Here is a 16,297-nt window from a genome sequence, read left to right on the forward strand (position 1 = left end):
CAAGAAATTGGTTGAAGTAACACGTTCCCATAGCAATAAATAACAGGCAAGACGCCATAAAAGCGATAGTTCTGAGTACAGTCTTTGCGCTCGAGGGTACGAAAATGCGAACCAGATGTCGGTTCAGACTTTACCATTGCAACCAGAGAATTTTTTTCTGCCGTGTGATTTTTTTGTCGACAGAGGGGAAGAGAGGGGACAAACTCGGAAGCGCGGGAGACGACAGACAGATCGAGTCAGCCTCGCAAAGGGGACGGAAGTGTAACGAGCAAGTGCCACGAATAAGCTCTACGTTTCCGAGCGGCCTTCCTTTCTAAAATCTCTTTGTTTACCGAGTTGTCCGGGTACCTTTTATCCTTAGCATCTGTATAAAGTCAATAAGTGAAAATTAATTAAAGCTAGTGTTAAGCAAGGCGGTCTACACTTTCCAGTCTATGGGTAATGTACAGTTTTAACTGACTATTTATGTAATATCTGAGGATCTCTTAAAATTACAACATATAATTACTCGCCGGAATTAAATATAACGCGTGATTCATTTAGAGGTACTTTTAGTGGTTGGGATTTAATTGCAGATCGCGCATGCGTCGTGTCAACTGAAGTGGCATTCCTGTTCAGTAGTGTTTGACATTTCATAATGGAAAGACTTAGCCCGGCACAGCGTCTACAAATTGTTCAGCTTTATTACGAAAATGGGCGTTGTACGAGGAATGTGTATCGGGCGCTTAGAGCAACTTATGGTCCACATAATCGGCCAACCGAACGCACAATTCGCTCTACTGGCAGTAAGCTTGAGACCCAATTTTCATTATTGGATAATACTCGAACAAATAGACCACATCCAGCACGTAGTGAAGGAAATATAGGGGCGGTAGCGGCGAGTGTACGCGAAGACCGTAAAGTGTCGATTCGTCGCCGTTCTCAACAGCCTGTCGTATTCAACAACTTGGCGTATTTTACGTAAGGATCTTTCCTTAAAAGCATACAAAATTCAATTAGTGCAAGAACTGAAGCCGAGCGACCTTCCGAATCGTTTCCGTTTTAGTCGTTGGGCTCTTGACAAGCTTGCAGAAGATGCACTGTTTTCAACAAAAATTTTGTTCTCAGATGAGGCCCATTTTTGGCTTAATGGGTTTGTGAATAAACAAAATGCCCGTATTTGGGCTGATGAACAACCCAAAGAGGTTCAAGAGCTGCCATTAAATCCAGAGAAAACAACTGTTTGGTGTGGTTTATGGGCCGGTGGAATAATCGGTCCCTATTTCTTCAAAACTGAGGCCGGCCGGAGTGTTACTGTGAATGGTGACCGTTACCGCGCGATGGTAACAGATTATTTGATGCCTGAAATTGAAGCCCGTGGTCTCAACGAAATTTGGTTCCAACAAGATGGCGCCACTTGCCATACAGCCCGTGAAACCATGGCTTTACTGCGAGAACGATTCGGCGAACAAATCATTTCACGCTTTGGACCAGTGAATTGGCCGGCTAGATCATGTGACATCACACCTCTTGATTATTTCCTTTGGGGCTATGTAAAGTCCAAAGTCTACATGGATAAGCCAGCTACGATTGAGGCATTGGAGGCCAATATTACTCGAGTCATTGGCGAAATACCTCTCGAAATACTCACACGCGTCATTGAAAATTGGAACTTCAGAATGGACCATGTTAACCGCAGTCAAGGACAACATTTGAAAGAAATTATCTTTAAGAAATAATTGTAAAGAATGGTTCTTTTGTATGATAATAAAGATTATAAAATAAAATTGAATTTATTCTTTTTTTTTACTTATTAAAAAAAATACCTCTAAATGAATCACCCATTAGAACGTGACTTTCAAAGTAATAGAAGCGAGTACATTATCGACATGGATAATAAATTACCTCTACAAGTCTGGAATGGCTTAGATCAAACTTGTCTGAGCTTATTTCTAATCTTTTTAATACTACTGGCTTGTATAATATTCAAGGAAGCATGGGTCAAGTGCACCCAATGGGTTGCAAAACCCAATATCAAAACAACTGCCTTGGTATGCATTTCAAAAACCACAACACCGATATCGAGTATTCGGAATTTTTAGGTCAAATGGATCAATTGGATCCCAAAAAAATAGTATGGGCTTATAAGGGAGGTAACGTGGTAAAAGACTTATTGAACAATCTCGGTTCCACGAGTATAAATTTGAAAACGTTAAAATGCTCAAAATTGGAAAAAATTATACAAGATTTAAACTTGTATCATATTTTAAGTGATAACTGCTGAGACATGTGGAGATGTTTTTAACGTGGGAAATTCAATACTTGCGTTAAAATACCTTTTAACTCGAGAAATTTTTAAGGAAACTCATGTTTACGCTACAGACAACTTTTTAATTACAGGCCAACTTAAAACAATGTCATTTTCTAATAATAAAATGATTAAAGTCGTCGCTCAGGCATCCCCTGACAATGTGTTCTATAAACACTGGCTAAGGGTACACCAGATCCCGAACGCAAAATGACTATTAATTTTTTAAAATGATTTGAACTAGGTAAATATTTTTTATACACATTAAATTTTTTTAATTATCAACGTTTTTATATGGGTCCCAAACCTGAAATAAAATGATTTTATTTTATTTATTTATTAATACTGATAATTAGTAGGGTCAGGCACCTACATATCGAGTAGGTACAAATAGGGTCAGGTACCTACATTTCGGGTAGGTATAGGTAGGGTAAGGTCGCCTGTGTGAGGCATCCCTTTTTATTACTGAATTTATATTACTGAATTGATACTACAGAATTTATTTATTTTTATTTGTAGTTTTATTTATTTGTTAATTGTTACTGTACATGATGCCGTCACACAGGCAACCTAAGGCGCCCGCACTGGTTATTCAAGAGCAGCTGCGCTGGGCAGCGCATGCCCATACCCTTATAGAGCGCTCAGACCGAGTGCGTAATTTAGCGCAGCGGGCGGACCAGGGTCACGGATCGGCTGGCCATGGTCGAGGACGCGAACTCGGAGCTTATGTCCTCGAACGTGGAGAGCGGAGTCAAGGATTATCACGGACGATTTGATCGAGACAAGGGACAGGCTGGCGCGTAAGGCCCGTCGGCGTCAGAGTCTCCGCGGCGGAAGACAGCGCAGTCGGAGCTGTTAGGTAAGTTGCCCACTCTAGACTTGCCTAAGTTCTCAGGGGCCTCGCGGAATGGCTGGCCGTCATAGGCCTTTTTGACAGCCTAGTCGACGCCCGGGGGGACTTGTCCCTTAGTCAAAAAATAGCGTACCTCCTCCTATCACAACACTACACATACACTAACTTCTACCCTGACGGTACCTGAGCGGAACTTCTCGGAGTGATTAGGTAAGTACCTAGAGATTAGTGTTGTTGCATGCTTGCGCGTGGACTGGTTCCACAAAATTCATAGGCGTTTAGGCCCGACCCTCGGTTGCCCGTAGCGTTGGTTGCTATGGGCCCTAACCTTGGCGGCTTCTGTCGGGGCAACTGAGGGCCGTATCAAGTACTATTTGCAAAAAACAATATAGTATAGTATAAAATAGTCATAAATGTAGAAGCATTAGCTGCATCGATTATTAAAAGTTACACACATTCAAGCGAACAATATCAAATAAATAAACTTCGCGTAGAAAATCTATTCAATTGAAAATTTACCTACAAACTTACATTCAATGATCCAAAATTTAATATTTTAAAACCAATCGTAGTTGTGGAAAAAATAGACACGCGTAAAATCAATAAACGAAAAACGTCAACAGATGAAAATATTATACCCGCAAAAAAAATTACAGTTGATCAATCAAGTGATGTAAAATTAAATATGAACACAGTTGTCACTTTAAACAAAATTGATACGAGTAGTACTATTTGCAAAAAACAAGTCGGTAGGCCTAAAAAACTACAACGGGGACGTAAACCGACAAAGCAAAATGCGCATTTAGAGCCATAGCACACGGCGTATTTTATACGCGCAGATGACGCGCGTATACGCGCTTCATACGAGATTTGAACGCAACCTTCTAACCTAGGTACACGGGGCGATCGTGAAACGTGCCTCTATTGCGCGTATACGCGCTGTAGTCGCTCGTAGCTTTTGCGTTTTGATCAGAAAGTACTCTTTTCAAGTTGTACAATGGCGTCGGTTGAGACAACACTGCTTACGCTGACTTTAGTACTTCTTTAAAAAAGAAATAAACGAAAAAAAAACCGAATCTATTGGATAGACCCATTTACGAGTGAAAAAAGATAGAGTGGTCATTATCATACAACATTTAAAAAATTGCTTCAAACGCGCGTATACGCGCTTCATGCGCGCGCTTGTTTCATCAATGTAAACGCAACAATCAGCGTCTACGGCGCTGAAGACGCGCGTTTCTAATACGCAGACTATGGCTCTTAGAGCCTGTCCAGAAAGCGCGATTTACGCGCGTGTCTACTCGCGCGTAAGCACTCGCGCGTTTTCGAGATACTAGAGCTACATACATCCCGTCCAGATGCCCTCGCGCGTTACCTCACACGCGCGTAAAACGCTTGCAATGAGCGGGACTCTCGACTCGCGCGTTAACGCGCGTGCGCCGCGCGAGTCGAGATACTCCGGCGCCATTGCTGCGTCCAGTACTACGCGCGTGTCCGTGGCGAGTGGACGTATTCGGTTCAAAATGGAGCGTGATAACTTTGACACAGAACTTTTTATCGACGAAATTGAGAAAAGGGTAGCTATATGGGATATGGAATCATCAGATTATTCTAATAGAATCATTAAACGTAGGAACTGGGAAGAAATAGTAGAAATTTTTTGTGAAGCTGGTGATTCCGAGGAGAAAAAAAAAACTTTAGGTAAGTAAATAATACTTTATTAAATAATATTATTCCTTGCATAGATTTTACAGTAATAAGCTATATCATTTTATCTTGCCACGGGAGTTTGTCTTCGTTAGCAAAATAATTAGCAAATCTATCTCTTACATTTAATGATCTCGCATTAGGCCTCACTGCCTCAGTGTTCAAATTAATCAGAGATGTTTCGTAGAGAGTGTGATCATACCTGTAGCCATCCCTTAACCTTACGTAGTTATGGAGAACACAACAAGCCTTAATGATGTTTTCTGCAAATTTGATGTCCACATTCAATGGTCTATGAAATATTCTCCATTTATTTACCTAGATGCCAAAGCAACATTCAATGTAGCGCCGGGTCCTGGATAAGCGATAGTTGAAAATTCTTTTTTTGGTTGTTAGAGATTTACCGCAATAAGGGCGCATTATATTTTCAGACAGACTAAACGCCTCATCTCCTACTATGACATGAGGTAAGGGGGTTGTATCTGTTTGCGATATTGGCCTTGGATCTGGGATATTTAAAGTTTTCTCGACAAGTTTTTTATATAAAATAGAGTCTTTAAAAATTGTGGAGTCATTACTTTTTCCATACGCGCCTATGTCCACTGCAATAAAACAATAATTTGCATCGCATACGGCCAACAAAACAGTTGAAAAATAACTCTTATAGTTATAAAAAAGAGATCCAGAATTGTTAGGTTTTATAATACGGATATGCTTGCCGTCAATGGCGCCGATGCAATTTGGAAAATTTGTGTATTTTTGAAATTGTTTCGAAATTTCTTCCCATTCAGCTTTCGTTGGTTCTCTCATTACTATATTTTGCAGTTTGTTCCATATGACGTAACAGGTTTTCTGTACTATTTCGATAACTGTAGACTTTCCTAATCTGTAGGCATAATGCAGGTCCGCAAAATAACATCCTGTAGCCAAATATCTGAAAAAAAAGTTACATAAGAATTATTATTTTATTCCAATTTTTTTATTGTTTACAGGTACTTTATTGCAGAAGAAGTGGAAAGGGTTGCGTGATGGCTTTGTAAGAGAAATGAAGAAGAAGAAAACCACACCGTCTGGATCAGGAGCCTCCAGCAAAGCCAAATATATTTATTTTGAACGTTTGATGTTCCTCGAAAGATCGACACGGAATAAAATAACTGAGAGCAACATCAACACCGCGTCTGTTGAAGAACAGGAGTTTTCGGGCGATGGGGAAGATGTAATGAGACCTCCACGTAGTCAGGCAAAAAGGAAGAAAAAACTAAATGCAGCCGACGAAGAATTTATTTCCATCATAAAAACAAATTTAGCATCTGGAAATCAGCCACAGACATCAAACCAAACGGAGTCAGATGATGACAAACTATTTTGTTTGTCCTTACACAAAGAGCTTCTTAAAGTACCAGAGGAACACAGACTTCAAACAAAAATTGAAATAATGAAAGTACTTCAAGCTCAACAAGTACTGTGCCTTAAACCTGCAGCTGCTCGTTCCGACTACCAACCTTCGTCACAATATCATTACCAAACAGGAATGACTTAACGTGGACAGAGAGATTATTTTCTAGAAACAGGGTATACCGCAACAGATCCTTCAACATCTTCGTTTCCACCTGCAACCTTTTCGACTTACAATCGAGGTTATTGTACTGCTTCACGACCACCAATGTCGTCTAGCTACAAAACCCCATCACCGGCATCTACACAAGATTCCAATGAATCTGAATTAATGGAACTTTACGATAATTAAATTCAATATTAAGTACCTACCTATATATTGAATTTAATTATCGTAAAGTTCCATTAATTCCTAATTTTTATTAATTTTGTTCAAATTCTTTATTTTTGTTAATTAGGTCTTAGTTTATAAAATTTACTAAAGATATAAAAAATATTACCTCAAAGTAATCACGAGTTTTTCTTCTGCAGAAACAGTATCCCGTACCACATAATTTTGACAAGGAGTCAAATCTTCTTTGATAATTTCTAGTAAATCATCAAACGATGTTACTGACATCCGAAAGTAGTTGAAAAACTTTTCACTATATTCTCTGAGTTTTGGGTATAAAGTTATAAACATACTATGCGTCATTCTGTCACGTAGAATGGGATGCACGTTAAATCGTCGACTTTCTCTTCGTTTACGACGTCTCCATCGACGGTATGCAAGCCACAACACAACCGCTTTATCCGAGTCCATGTTTATAACTTAAAGCCGTCCCATCACATGCGCGCGTGAAACGCGAGTTATTTCGCCGCATCTGGACGCAATAGAAATCAAAACGCGCGAGTGGACTCGCGCGCAAATCGCGCTTTCTGGACAGGCTCTAAGATGCATCAAAAAATATCATCCCCCATAAAATTGACTCAATTTTATCTTGCGGAGATAACTGTACGCGCGCATTATAGATGATTTGAGGAGAGAACTAATAGATTTCAAAGTGATTATTTAGGTCCTGATTCTGAATTGCCTTCTGAAATCTGCGTTAGTAATTTTTCGGTTCACATAACCAACAACTGGGTTGCAAATGGGTTATTTCCAGATAATGGAGATGTTTTTAACGTGGGAAATTCAATACTTGCGTTAAAATACCTTTAAACCATAGAAATTTTTAACGAAACTCATGTTGACGCTACAGACAACTTTTTAATTACAGGCCAACTTAAAGCAATGTCATTTTGGCGTCACAATGACAATTATTATTTGTTTAATAGTCACGGAGTAGACGAAACAAACAAAAGAAACGACGACGAAAATTTGAACGGCGCACGACTCTTTTGGTGGGGAAATGTAGAAGCAGTCGCTGCATCGATTATTAAAAGTTACACACATTCAAACGAACAATATCAAATAAATAAACTTCACGTAGAAAATCTATTCAATTTTTATGAAAATTTACCTACAAACTTACATTCAATGATCCAAAATTGAATATTTTAAAACCAATCGTAGTTGTGGAAAAATTAGACACGCGTAAAATCAATAAACGAAAAACGTCAACAGATGAAAATATTATACCCGCAAAAAAAATTACAGTTGATCAATCAAGTGATGTAAAATTAAATATGAACACAGTTGTTATTTTAAACAAAATTGATACGAGTAGTACTATTTGAAAAAAACAAGTCGGTAGGCCTAAAAAACTACAACGGGAACGTAAACCGACAAAGCAAAATGCGCATTTAGATGCATCAAAAAATATTACGAAAACAACCCAGCGGTAAATAGAGTTGCAGTAAAAACGTATACTGCCAAAAACCCGGAAATAAATCAAAAGGCTGTAAAAACTTATACAGCCAAAAAACGCGTTTCTATCACTACATTATAATAATAATAATAATGCGCAATGTGTTGCTATCTCAGCATACGCGTCCGTCTATTCAAGTCTCAAAAAGAGACTCAATTTCACCCCCCATAAAATTGACTCAATATTATCTTGCGGAGAGATAACTGTACGCGCGCATTATAGATGATTTGAGGAGAGAACTAATAGATTTCAAAGTGATTATTTAGATCCTGATTCTGAATTGCCTTCTGAAATCTGCGTCAGTAATTTTTCGGTTCACATAACCAACAACTGGGTTGCAAATGGGTTATTTCCAGATAATGGAGATGTTTTTAACGTGGGAAATTCAATACTTGCGTTAAAATACCTTTAAACCATAGAAATTTTTAACGAAACTCATGTTGACGCTACAGACAACTTTTTAATTACAGGCCAACTTAAAGCAATGTCATTTTGGCGTCACAATGACAATTATTATTTGTTTAATAGTCACGGAGTAGACGAAACAAACAAAAGAAACGACGACGAAAATTTGAACGGCGCACGACTCTTTTGTTGGGGAAATGTAGAAGCAGTCGCTGCATCGATTATTAAAAGTTACACACATTCAAACGAACAATATCAAATAAATAAACTTCGCGTAGAAAATCTATTCAATTTTAATGAAAATTTACCTACAAACTTACATTCAATGATCCAAAATTTAATATTTTAAAACCAATCGTAGTTGTGGAAAAATTAGACACGCGTAAAATCAATAAACGAAAAACGTCAACAGATGAAAATATTATACCCGCAAAAAAAATTACAGTTGATCAATCAAGTGATGTAAAATTAAATATGAACACAGTTGTTATTTTAGACCAAATTGATACGAGTAGTACTACACTCGGCGTCAAAAAAATCGCACCTTTCAAAAAATCTACTTCAAACAATTTTAAACCTTATTTGACATCAATAATGAGGGTCATGTTGGGTATCATTTGAAAGGGGATGAAATGGAGAGCACCGCACAAGAGATTCAATTGATTATTTTTCTTTCACTGGAAGAGCACAAAAAAAGAAGAAGAAAACACTTACAATTTTGCTTCTTAAGACAGCCGCTAGTTGCGCTACCTTTTGTAGGTATAAAATGGTCAATACAGGTACAATCGGGGTCATTCGCTATCTAACCGTTGAAGTGGACACACGAGAAGCTCATTCCCAAGAAAAATACCTTTGAAGATGGATACCACTATTGATGAGGCCGCCCAAGTGATTGCACTACTGCAATCAGGCATGCGGCAGTGTGATGTCGCTCGGCAACTCAACTTGAGCCGTTTTTCGGTTCGAAGAGTGTACCAGCGTTTCCTGGAGACCGGTAGCTTCGTCCGAAGACATGGGTCTGGTAGACGTCGCTGCACCTCGGAGAGAGACGACCGATTCATCGTAGTGACGTCTTTGAGAAATCGGTTCTTAAATGCTGTTGAGTTGCGACAGCAGCTCCAGACAACTAACAGAAGAACTGTGAGTGTGTCTACGGTTAGACGAAGACTGAGGGAGAAGAAAATAGCGGCGCGAAAAGCTGCTACGGGTCCCAAATTGACCGCAGAGCATCGGCGAGCCCGCTTGCAATTCGCTCGCGAACACGTCAATTGGACCCTCGAACAATGGAAAGCTGTTCTCTTCTCAGACGAGACGAGAGTGTGCCTTTTCTGCAACGACAGACGCAAAAGAGTGTACAGAAGACAGGGTGAACGATTCGCCCAAGCCTGCATCCAGGAGACGGTGGAATATGGAGGCGGTTCTTGTATGTTCTGGGGCGGCATGTCTGCCGACGGCAAAACCGACCTTGTTTGCGTCTCCCGGGCTCGAGGTGCTCGCGGGCAAGGGTCACTGACTGCTCACCGGTACATCACAGAGATCCTGGAAGAACATGTGGTCCCCTATGCCAGTTTTGTTGGCGAGGGGTTCATGTTGATGCACGACAACGCTCGCGCTCACACTGCAATTATTGTGCGCGAGTACCTTCAAGAGGTTGGGATCTCTGTCATGCACTGGCCAGCAAGAAGTCCAGACCTGAACCCGATTGAGCACCTATGGGACCATTTAAAACGCAAGGTTCGGTCTCGTGATCCCGCTCCTACGACTCTCCAGGAACTCAAAGATACTGTTATTGAGGAATGGAACACTATCCCTCAAGAAGACATTTTAAAATTGATAAGATCCATGAGGGATCGTATGGAAGCCGTCATCAGGGCAAGGGGGGGTAACACTAGATTTTAGATTATTTTTAAGATCATTTTTTGTATTCTTTTTTGTATAATTAATCTGTTTTAAATTAAGGCTTAATTAAGGATTTTTACTGTTTCATAAACTTCTTTTTTTGTGCTGTTCCAATAAAAGAAAAATAATTAATTGAATTGTTTTTGTGCTCTCCATTTCATCCCCATTCAAATGATACCCAACATGACCCTCATTATTGATGTCAAATAAGGTTTAAAATTGTTTGAAGTAGATTTTTTGAAAGGTGCGATTTTTTTGACGCCGAGTGTATTTGCAAAAAACAAGTCGGTAGGCCTAAAAAACTACAACGGGTACGTAAACCGACAAAGAAAAATGCGCATTTAGATGCATCAAAAAATATTACGAAAACAACCCAGCGGTAAATAGAGTTGCAGTAAAAACGTATACTGCCAAAAACCCGGAAATAAATCAAAAGGCTGTAAAAACTTATACAGCCAAAAAACGCGTTTCTATCACTACACTATAATAATAATAATAATGCGCAATGTGTTGCTATCTCAGCATACGCGTCCGTCTATTCAAGTCTCAAAAAGAGACTCAATTTCACCCCCCATAAAATTGACTCAATTTTATCTTGCGGAGATAACTGTACGCGCGCATTATAGATGATTTGAGGAGAGAACTAATAGATTTCAAAGTGATTATTTAGGTCCTGATTCTGAATTGCCTTCTGAAATCTGCGTTAGTAATTTTTCGGTTCACATAACCAACAACTGGGTTGCAAATGGGTTATTTCCAGATAATGGAGATGTTTTTAACGTGGGAAATTCAATACTTGCGTTAAAATACCTTTAAACCATAGAAATTTTTAACGAAACTCATGTTGACGCTACAGACAACTTTTTAATTACAGGCCAACTTAAAGCAATGTCATTTTGGCGTCACAATGACAATTATTATTTGTTTAATAGTCACGGAGTAGACGAAACAAACAAAAGAAACGACGACGAAAATTTGAACGGCGTACGACTCTTTTGTTGGGGAAATGTAGAAGCAGTCGCTGCATCGATTATTAAAAGTTACACACATTCAAACGAACAATATCAAATAAATAAACTTCACGTAGAAAATCTATTCAATTTTAATGAAAATTTACCTACAAACTTACATTCAATGATCCAAAATTGAATATTTTAAAACCAATCGTAGTTGTGGAAAAATTAGACACGCGTAAAATCAATAAACGAAAAACGTCAACAGATGAAAATATTATACCCGCAAAAAAAATTACAGTTGATCAATCAAGTGATGTAAAATTAAATATGAACACAGTTGTTATTTTAAACAAAATTGATACGAGTAGTACTATTTGCAAAAAACAAGTCGGTAGGCCTAAAAAACTACAACGGGAACGTAAACCGACAAAGCAAAATGCGCATTTAGATGCATCAAAAAATATTACGAAAACAACCCAGCGGTAAATAAGAGTTGCAGTAAAAACGTATACTGCCAAAAACCCGGAAATAAATCAAAAGGCTGTAAAAACTTATACAGCCAAAAAACGCGTTTCTATCACTACACTATAATAATAATAATAATGCGCAATGTGTTGCTATCTCAGCATACGCGTCCGTCTATTCAAGTCTCAAAAAGTGACTCAATTTCACCCCCCATAAAATTGACTCAATTTTATCTTGCGGAGATAACTGTACGCGCGCATTATAGATGATTTGAGGAGAGAACTAATAGATTTCAAAGTGATTATTTAGGTCCTGATTCTGAATTGCCTTCTGAAATCTGCGTCAGTAATTTTTCGGTTCACATAACCAACAACTGGGTTGCAAATGGGTTATTTCCAGATAATGGAGATGTTTTTAACGTGGGAAATTCAATACTTGCGTTAAAATACCTTTTAACTCGAGAAATTTTTAACGAAACTCATGTTGACGCTACAGACAACTTTTTAATTACAGGCCAACTTAAAGCAATGTCATTTTGGCGTCACAATGACAATTATTATTTGTTTAATAGTCACGGAGTAGACGAAACAAACAAAAGAAACGACGACGAAAATTTGAACGGCGCACGACTCTTTTGTTGGGGAAATGTAGAAGCAGTCGCTGCATCGATTATTAAAAGTTACACACATTCAAACGAACAATATCAAATAAATAATTTTAATGAAAATTTACCTACAAACTTACATTCAATGATCCAAAATTGAATATTTTAAAACCAATCGTAGTTGTGGAAAAATTAGACACGCGTAAAATCAATAAACGAAAAACGTCAACAGATGAAAATATTATACCCGCAAAAAAAATTACAGTTGATCAATCAAGTGATGTAAAATTAAATATGAACACAGTTGTTATTTTAGACCAAATTGATACGAGTAGTACTATTTGAAAAAAACAAGTCGGTAGGCCTAAAAAACTACAACGGGGACGTAAACCGACAAAGCAAAATGCGCATTTAGATGCATCAAAAAATATTACGAAAACAACCCAGCGGTAAATAGAGTTGCAGTAAAAACGTATACTGCCAAAAACCCGGAAATAAATCAAAAGGCTGTAAAAACTTATACAGCCAAAAAATGCGTTTCTATCACTACACTATAATAATAATAATAATGCGCAATGTGTTGCTATCTCAGCATACGCGTACGTCTATTCAAGTCTCAAAAAGAGACTCAATTTCACCCCCCATAAAATTGACTCAATTTTATCTTGCGGAGATAACTGTACGCGCGCATTATAGATGATTTGAGGAGAGAACTAATAGATTTCAAAGTGATTATTTAGGTCCTGATTCTGAATTGCCTTCTGAAATCTGCGTCAGTAATTTTTCGGTTCACATAACCAACAACTGGGTTGCAAATGGGTTATTTCCAGATAATGGAGATGTTTTTAACGTGGGAAATTCAATACTTGCGTTAAAATACTTTTAACTCGAGAAATTTTTAACGAAACTCATGTTGACGCTACAGACAACTTTTTAATTACAGGCCAACTAAAACAATGTCATTTTGGCGTCACAATGACAATTATTATTTGTTTAATAGTCACGAAGTAGACGAAACAAACAAAAAAAACGACGATGAAAATTTGAACGACGCACGACTCTTTTGTTGGGGAAATGTAGAAGAAGCATTCGCTGCATCGATTATTAAAAATTACACACATTCAAGCGAACAATATCAAATAAATAAACTTCGCGTAGAAAATCTATTCAATTTTAATGAAAATTTACCTACAAACTTACATTCAATGATCCAAAATTGAATATTTTAAAACCAATCGTAGTTGTGGAAAAATTAGACACGCGTAAAATCAATAAACAAAAAACGTCAACAGATGAAAATATTATACCCGCGAAAAAAATTACAGTTGATCAATCAAGTGATGAAAAATTAAATATGAACCCAGTTATTTTTAACAAAATTGATACGAGTAGTAGTATTTGCAAAAAACATGTCGGTAGGTCTAAAAAACTACAACGGGGACGTAAACCGACGAAACAACCCAGCGGTAAATAGAGTTGCAGTAAAAACGTATACTGCTAAACACCCGGAAATGAATCAAAAGGCTGTAAAAACCGATACAGCCAAAAATCGGAAATAAATCAATAACGGGTTGCCTTCAATGATGTACACAGAATGTTTTAAAACTAATTTATTTACACAGATACCTTTTAACTCATCTAAATGACTAACTATCTTAATCAAGTTTATTACACATTTATTTTGTAAGCATAACTGTGTTTAATCACTAAATGGTGAAATGTATAACCGCAATGAAATATACTTACTACATTTTCTGTTAGTGTAAGATTTTTTTCTATATGTACCTAACTGTGTAGGTGAAATGTGTTAGATGTTAAACCTGCATAATAATATTATGTAGAGATAGTGAGATCGTCAGATAGACTGCCTGCAACAGTATCGTTTTTATGACAACATAAATAAAACTTACATCATATTTTATAATCAGACAGGATGTCAAATTCCCGTGAAAACGGAAGAAATGCAAGCAAGCTTGGTAATCCTGCTAGTGGTGAGCAACATAACCAACGAAGCAATCCCGTTGGTTTGGTAATAGAAATCAGAGAAGAAGCTTACGAATATCAACAACGTAATGTGAAGCAGAATTGGTCAGACTCAAGAGAATTCGAGGAAAGACCAGTGCAGCCCAGAAAGCAAACAAGTAGCCAAAAAAAGAAAGCGAAATTAAAAGAAAAGAAAAGCTCCTGAAAAGAGAGACTACGCTAGTACCTCATACGATTTTAAGTCAAAAGATGAGACCGCACCAGTGGATGAACCGTTGTACGACCTGAAGTTTAGTATAGTTAGCTTAGATCCTGAGAAAAGACAGGCTACTTTTATCCCAGAAAATCAAAGAGTTTCCACGGGAACGTTTGTCAGTACCCACCTTTAGCGGATGCCTACCTCATAATAGCTATCTACTTGCCAAATTTCCCAATCTGTCTAGTAGTTTGAGCTGTGCGTTGATAGATCATTCAGTCAGCTTTTCCTTTTATATATATTTATATTTTCAGCTGCAAACTGCTACCATTGTTGTCCCCGATCGCCTGTCGCCTGTTTCAGCTCTGCCTTTATCACCATCAGCCGACTCTTAAGACTACAGACGATTCTGTAGAAGTTGGACCAAGCCGGGGTCGCACAGCAGAGCAAGCCCGGAACTCTCGACGACCTTGTAAGTACCAATACTATATATGCATAGGATACATTTCTATTGCTAGGAGACTAGTGGTGGAAGCTACTATTGCATTGGTAATCACTGGTGTAGGTTTCGTCAAAATATTTTCGTTCCAAACAAGAGACTATTAGTACCACTTACATAGAAATAACCATCTTAAATTTCAATAATTTCAGACCAGAGGCGTCGTTATGACCCACCTGGGTGGGCACAGAGGTATGAGGAGCAGCGCCTGGAAATTGACAGAGAACGGACGCGCCATCACGGACGCTTAGTGCAGATCGCTAAACAGACCCTGCAGATATTGCAAAGGCATTATCCTTAAGGTTTTTTAGTGTTTTATAGACTAGTGCATGGCTGCAATTAGCTTGCTGGCAAGTGATAATGAAGCCTAAGATGGAGCTCGCTTGCTGCTCGCTTGGTGCTCATCTCTCTCTAAATACGTTGTGTACACAAATAAAGTTGACAAGTTTTTTTTATAACCGATTGATATTTTTTTTTAAAATGGCATCCTCATCGAACAAATCCAGTTGAAGCGATAGCAAAACCGCTCTCTTAAATCAACTAAATCGAATGGAAATAGAACTGTGATTTAGATTGGGAAATCATACAAAATAAGTCCTTTAGAGCACCGTCCAGATTTATAGCGAACGGAGGTGTATTTAGAGAATGGTTGGATGGTGACGCTTGGATTACGATTTAGGCCTCCTACGCACTGGCGACCATGGTCGCCGCGACCTGGCCGCGGCGGCCAGTGAATTCTGGACTTTATATGGCAATCGCTATAGCCCCTACGCACTTAGCGGCCAGCGACCAGCGGCCACCGTTGGCCGCGGCGTCCAATTTGATGCCACGCGACCAGCGACCAATCGTGGCCGTCGAGAACATCACTTCTGTATTAAAATTCATCAGTGCTACCGCATCGGCCGCGGCGACCAGACGTGTAGCTAGCTACAGAGTGATTATTTTACAATGGCCAATTTCGACACGGAAAGGTTCATAATTGAAGTTGAAAATAGAAGAGGTTTATGGGATTTAGCATCAAATGATTACTCCAATAAAGTCCAATGAAGTCGACTGCAAATTTTTCGGCCGTCCACATGTCGCGCTTGCCTACGCACCGGCGACCATAGCCGCGGCGGCCTGGCCGCGTCTATGGTCGCCAGTGCGTAGGAGGCCTTAAGGCACTTCACAATAACAAACACTGGGTATTTAAAAAACC

At 38.6% G+C, this 16,297-nt stretch overlaps 2 protein-coding genes across 2 annotated transcripts; one reads left to right on the forward strand and one right to left on the reverse strand.

Annotated features, from left to right (window-relative positions):
* Nucleotides 1-4,407: 4,407 nt before the first annotated feature.
* LOC117992872 (uncharacterized) lies at nucleotides 4,408-6,615 on the forward strand. Its single transcript, XM_034980585.2, has 2 exons — nucleotides 4,408-4,841; nucleotides 5,840-6,615. The coding sequence occupies exons 1-2, from the start codon at nucleotides 4,499-4,501 to the stop codon at nucleotides 6,385-6,387; spliced, it is 891 nt and encodes a 296-aa protein (XP_034836476.1). The 5' UTR covers nucleotides 4,408-4,498; the 3' UTR covers nucleotides 6,388-6,615.
* Nucleotides 4,843-9,009, reverse strand: LOC138403935 (uncharacterized). The gene is made up of 2 exons (XM_069506284.1): nucleotides 6,743-9,009; nucleotides 4,843-5,781 (listed from the first exon to the last, which is right to left on the reverse strand). Exons 1-2 carry the CDS (start codon nucleotides 7,042-7,044, stop codon nucleotides 5,166-5,168), a joined length of 918 nt encoding a protein of 305 aa, XP_069362385.1. The 5' UTR covers nucleotides 7,045-9,009; the 3' UTR covers nucleotides 4,843-5,165.
* Nucleotides 9,010-16,297: the final 7,288 nt, after the last annotated feature.

This window comes from Maniola hyperantus, chromosome 22 (genome assembly GCF_902806685.2).
Source record: "Maniola hyperantus chromosome 22, iAphHyp1.2, whole genome shotgun sequence".
Lineage (NCBI taxonomy): Eukaryota > Metazoa > Arthropoda > Insecta > Lepidoptera > Nymphalidae > Maniola > Maniola hyperantus.

Excerpts from the sequence above, each read along its gene's own strand:
- LOC117992872 (XM_034980585.2), top strand. The coding sequence starts at position 4,499 with ATGCCCTCGCGCGTTACCTCACACGCGCGTAAAACGCTTGCAATGAGC. Across the intron at positions 4,842-5,839 it reads GGAGAAAAAAAAAACTTTAG|GTACTTTATTGCAGAAGAAG; the intron begins GTAAGTAAATAA and ends TATTGTTTACAG.
- LOC138403935 (XM_069506284.1), bottom strand. The coding sequence starts at position 7,044 with ATGGACTCGGATAAAGCGGTTGTGTTGTGGCTTGCATACCGTCGATGG. Across the intron at positions 5,782-6,742 it reads AAACTCGTGATTACTTTGAG|ATATTTGGCTACAGGATGTT; the intron begins GTAATATTTTTT and ends CTTTTTTTTCAG.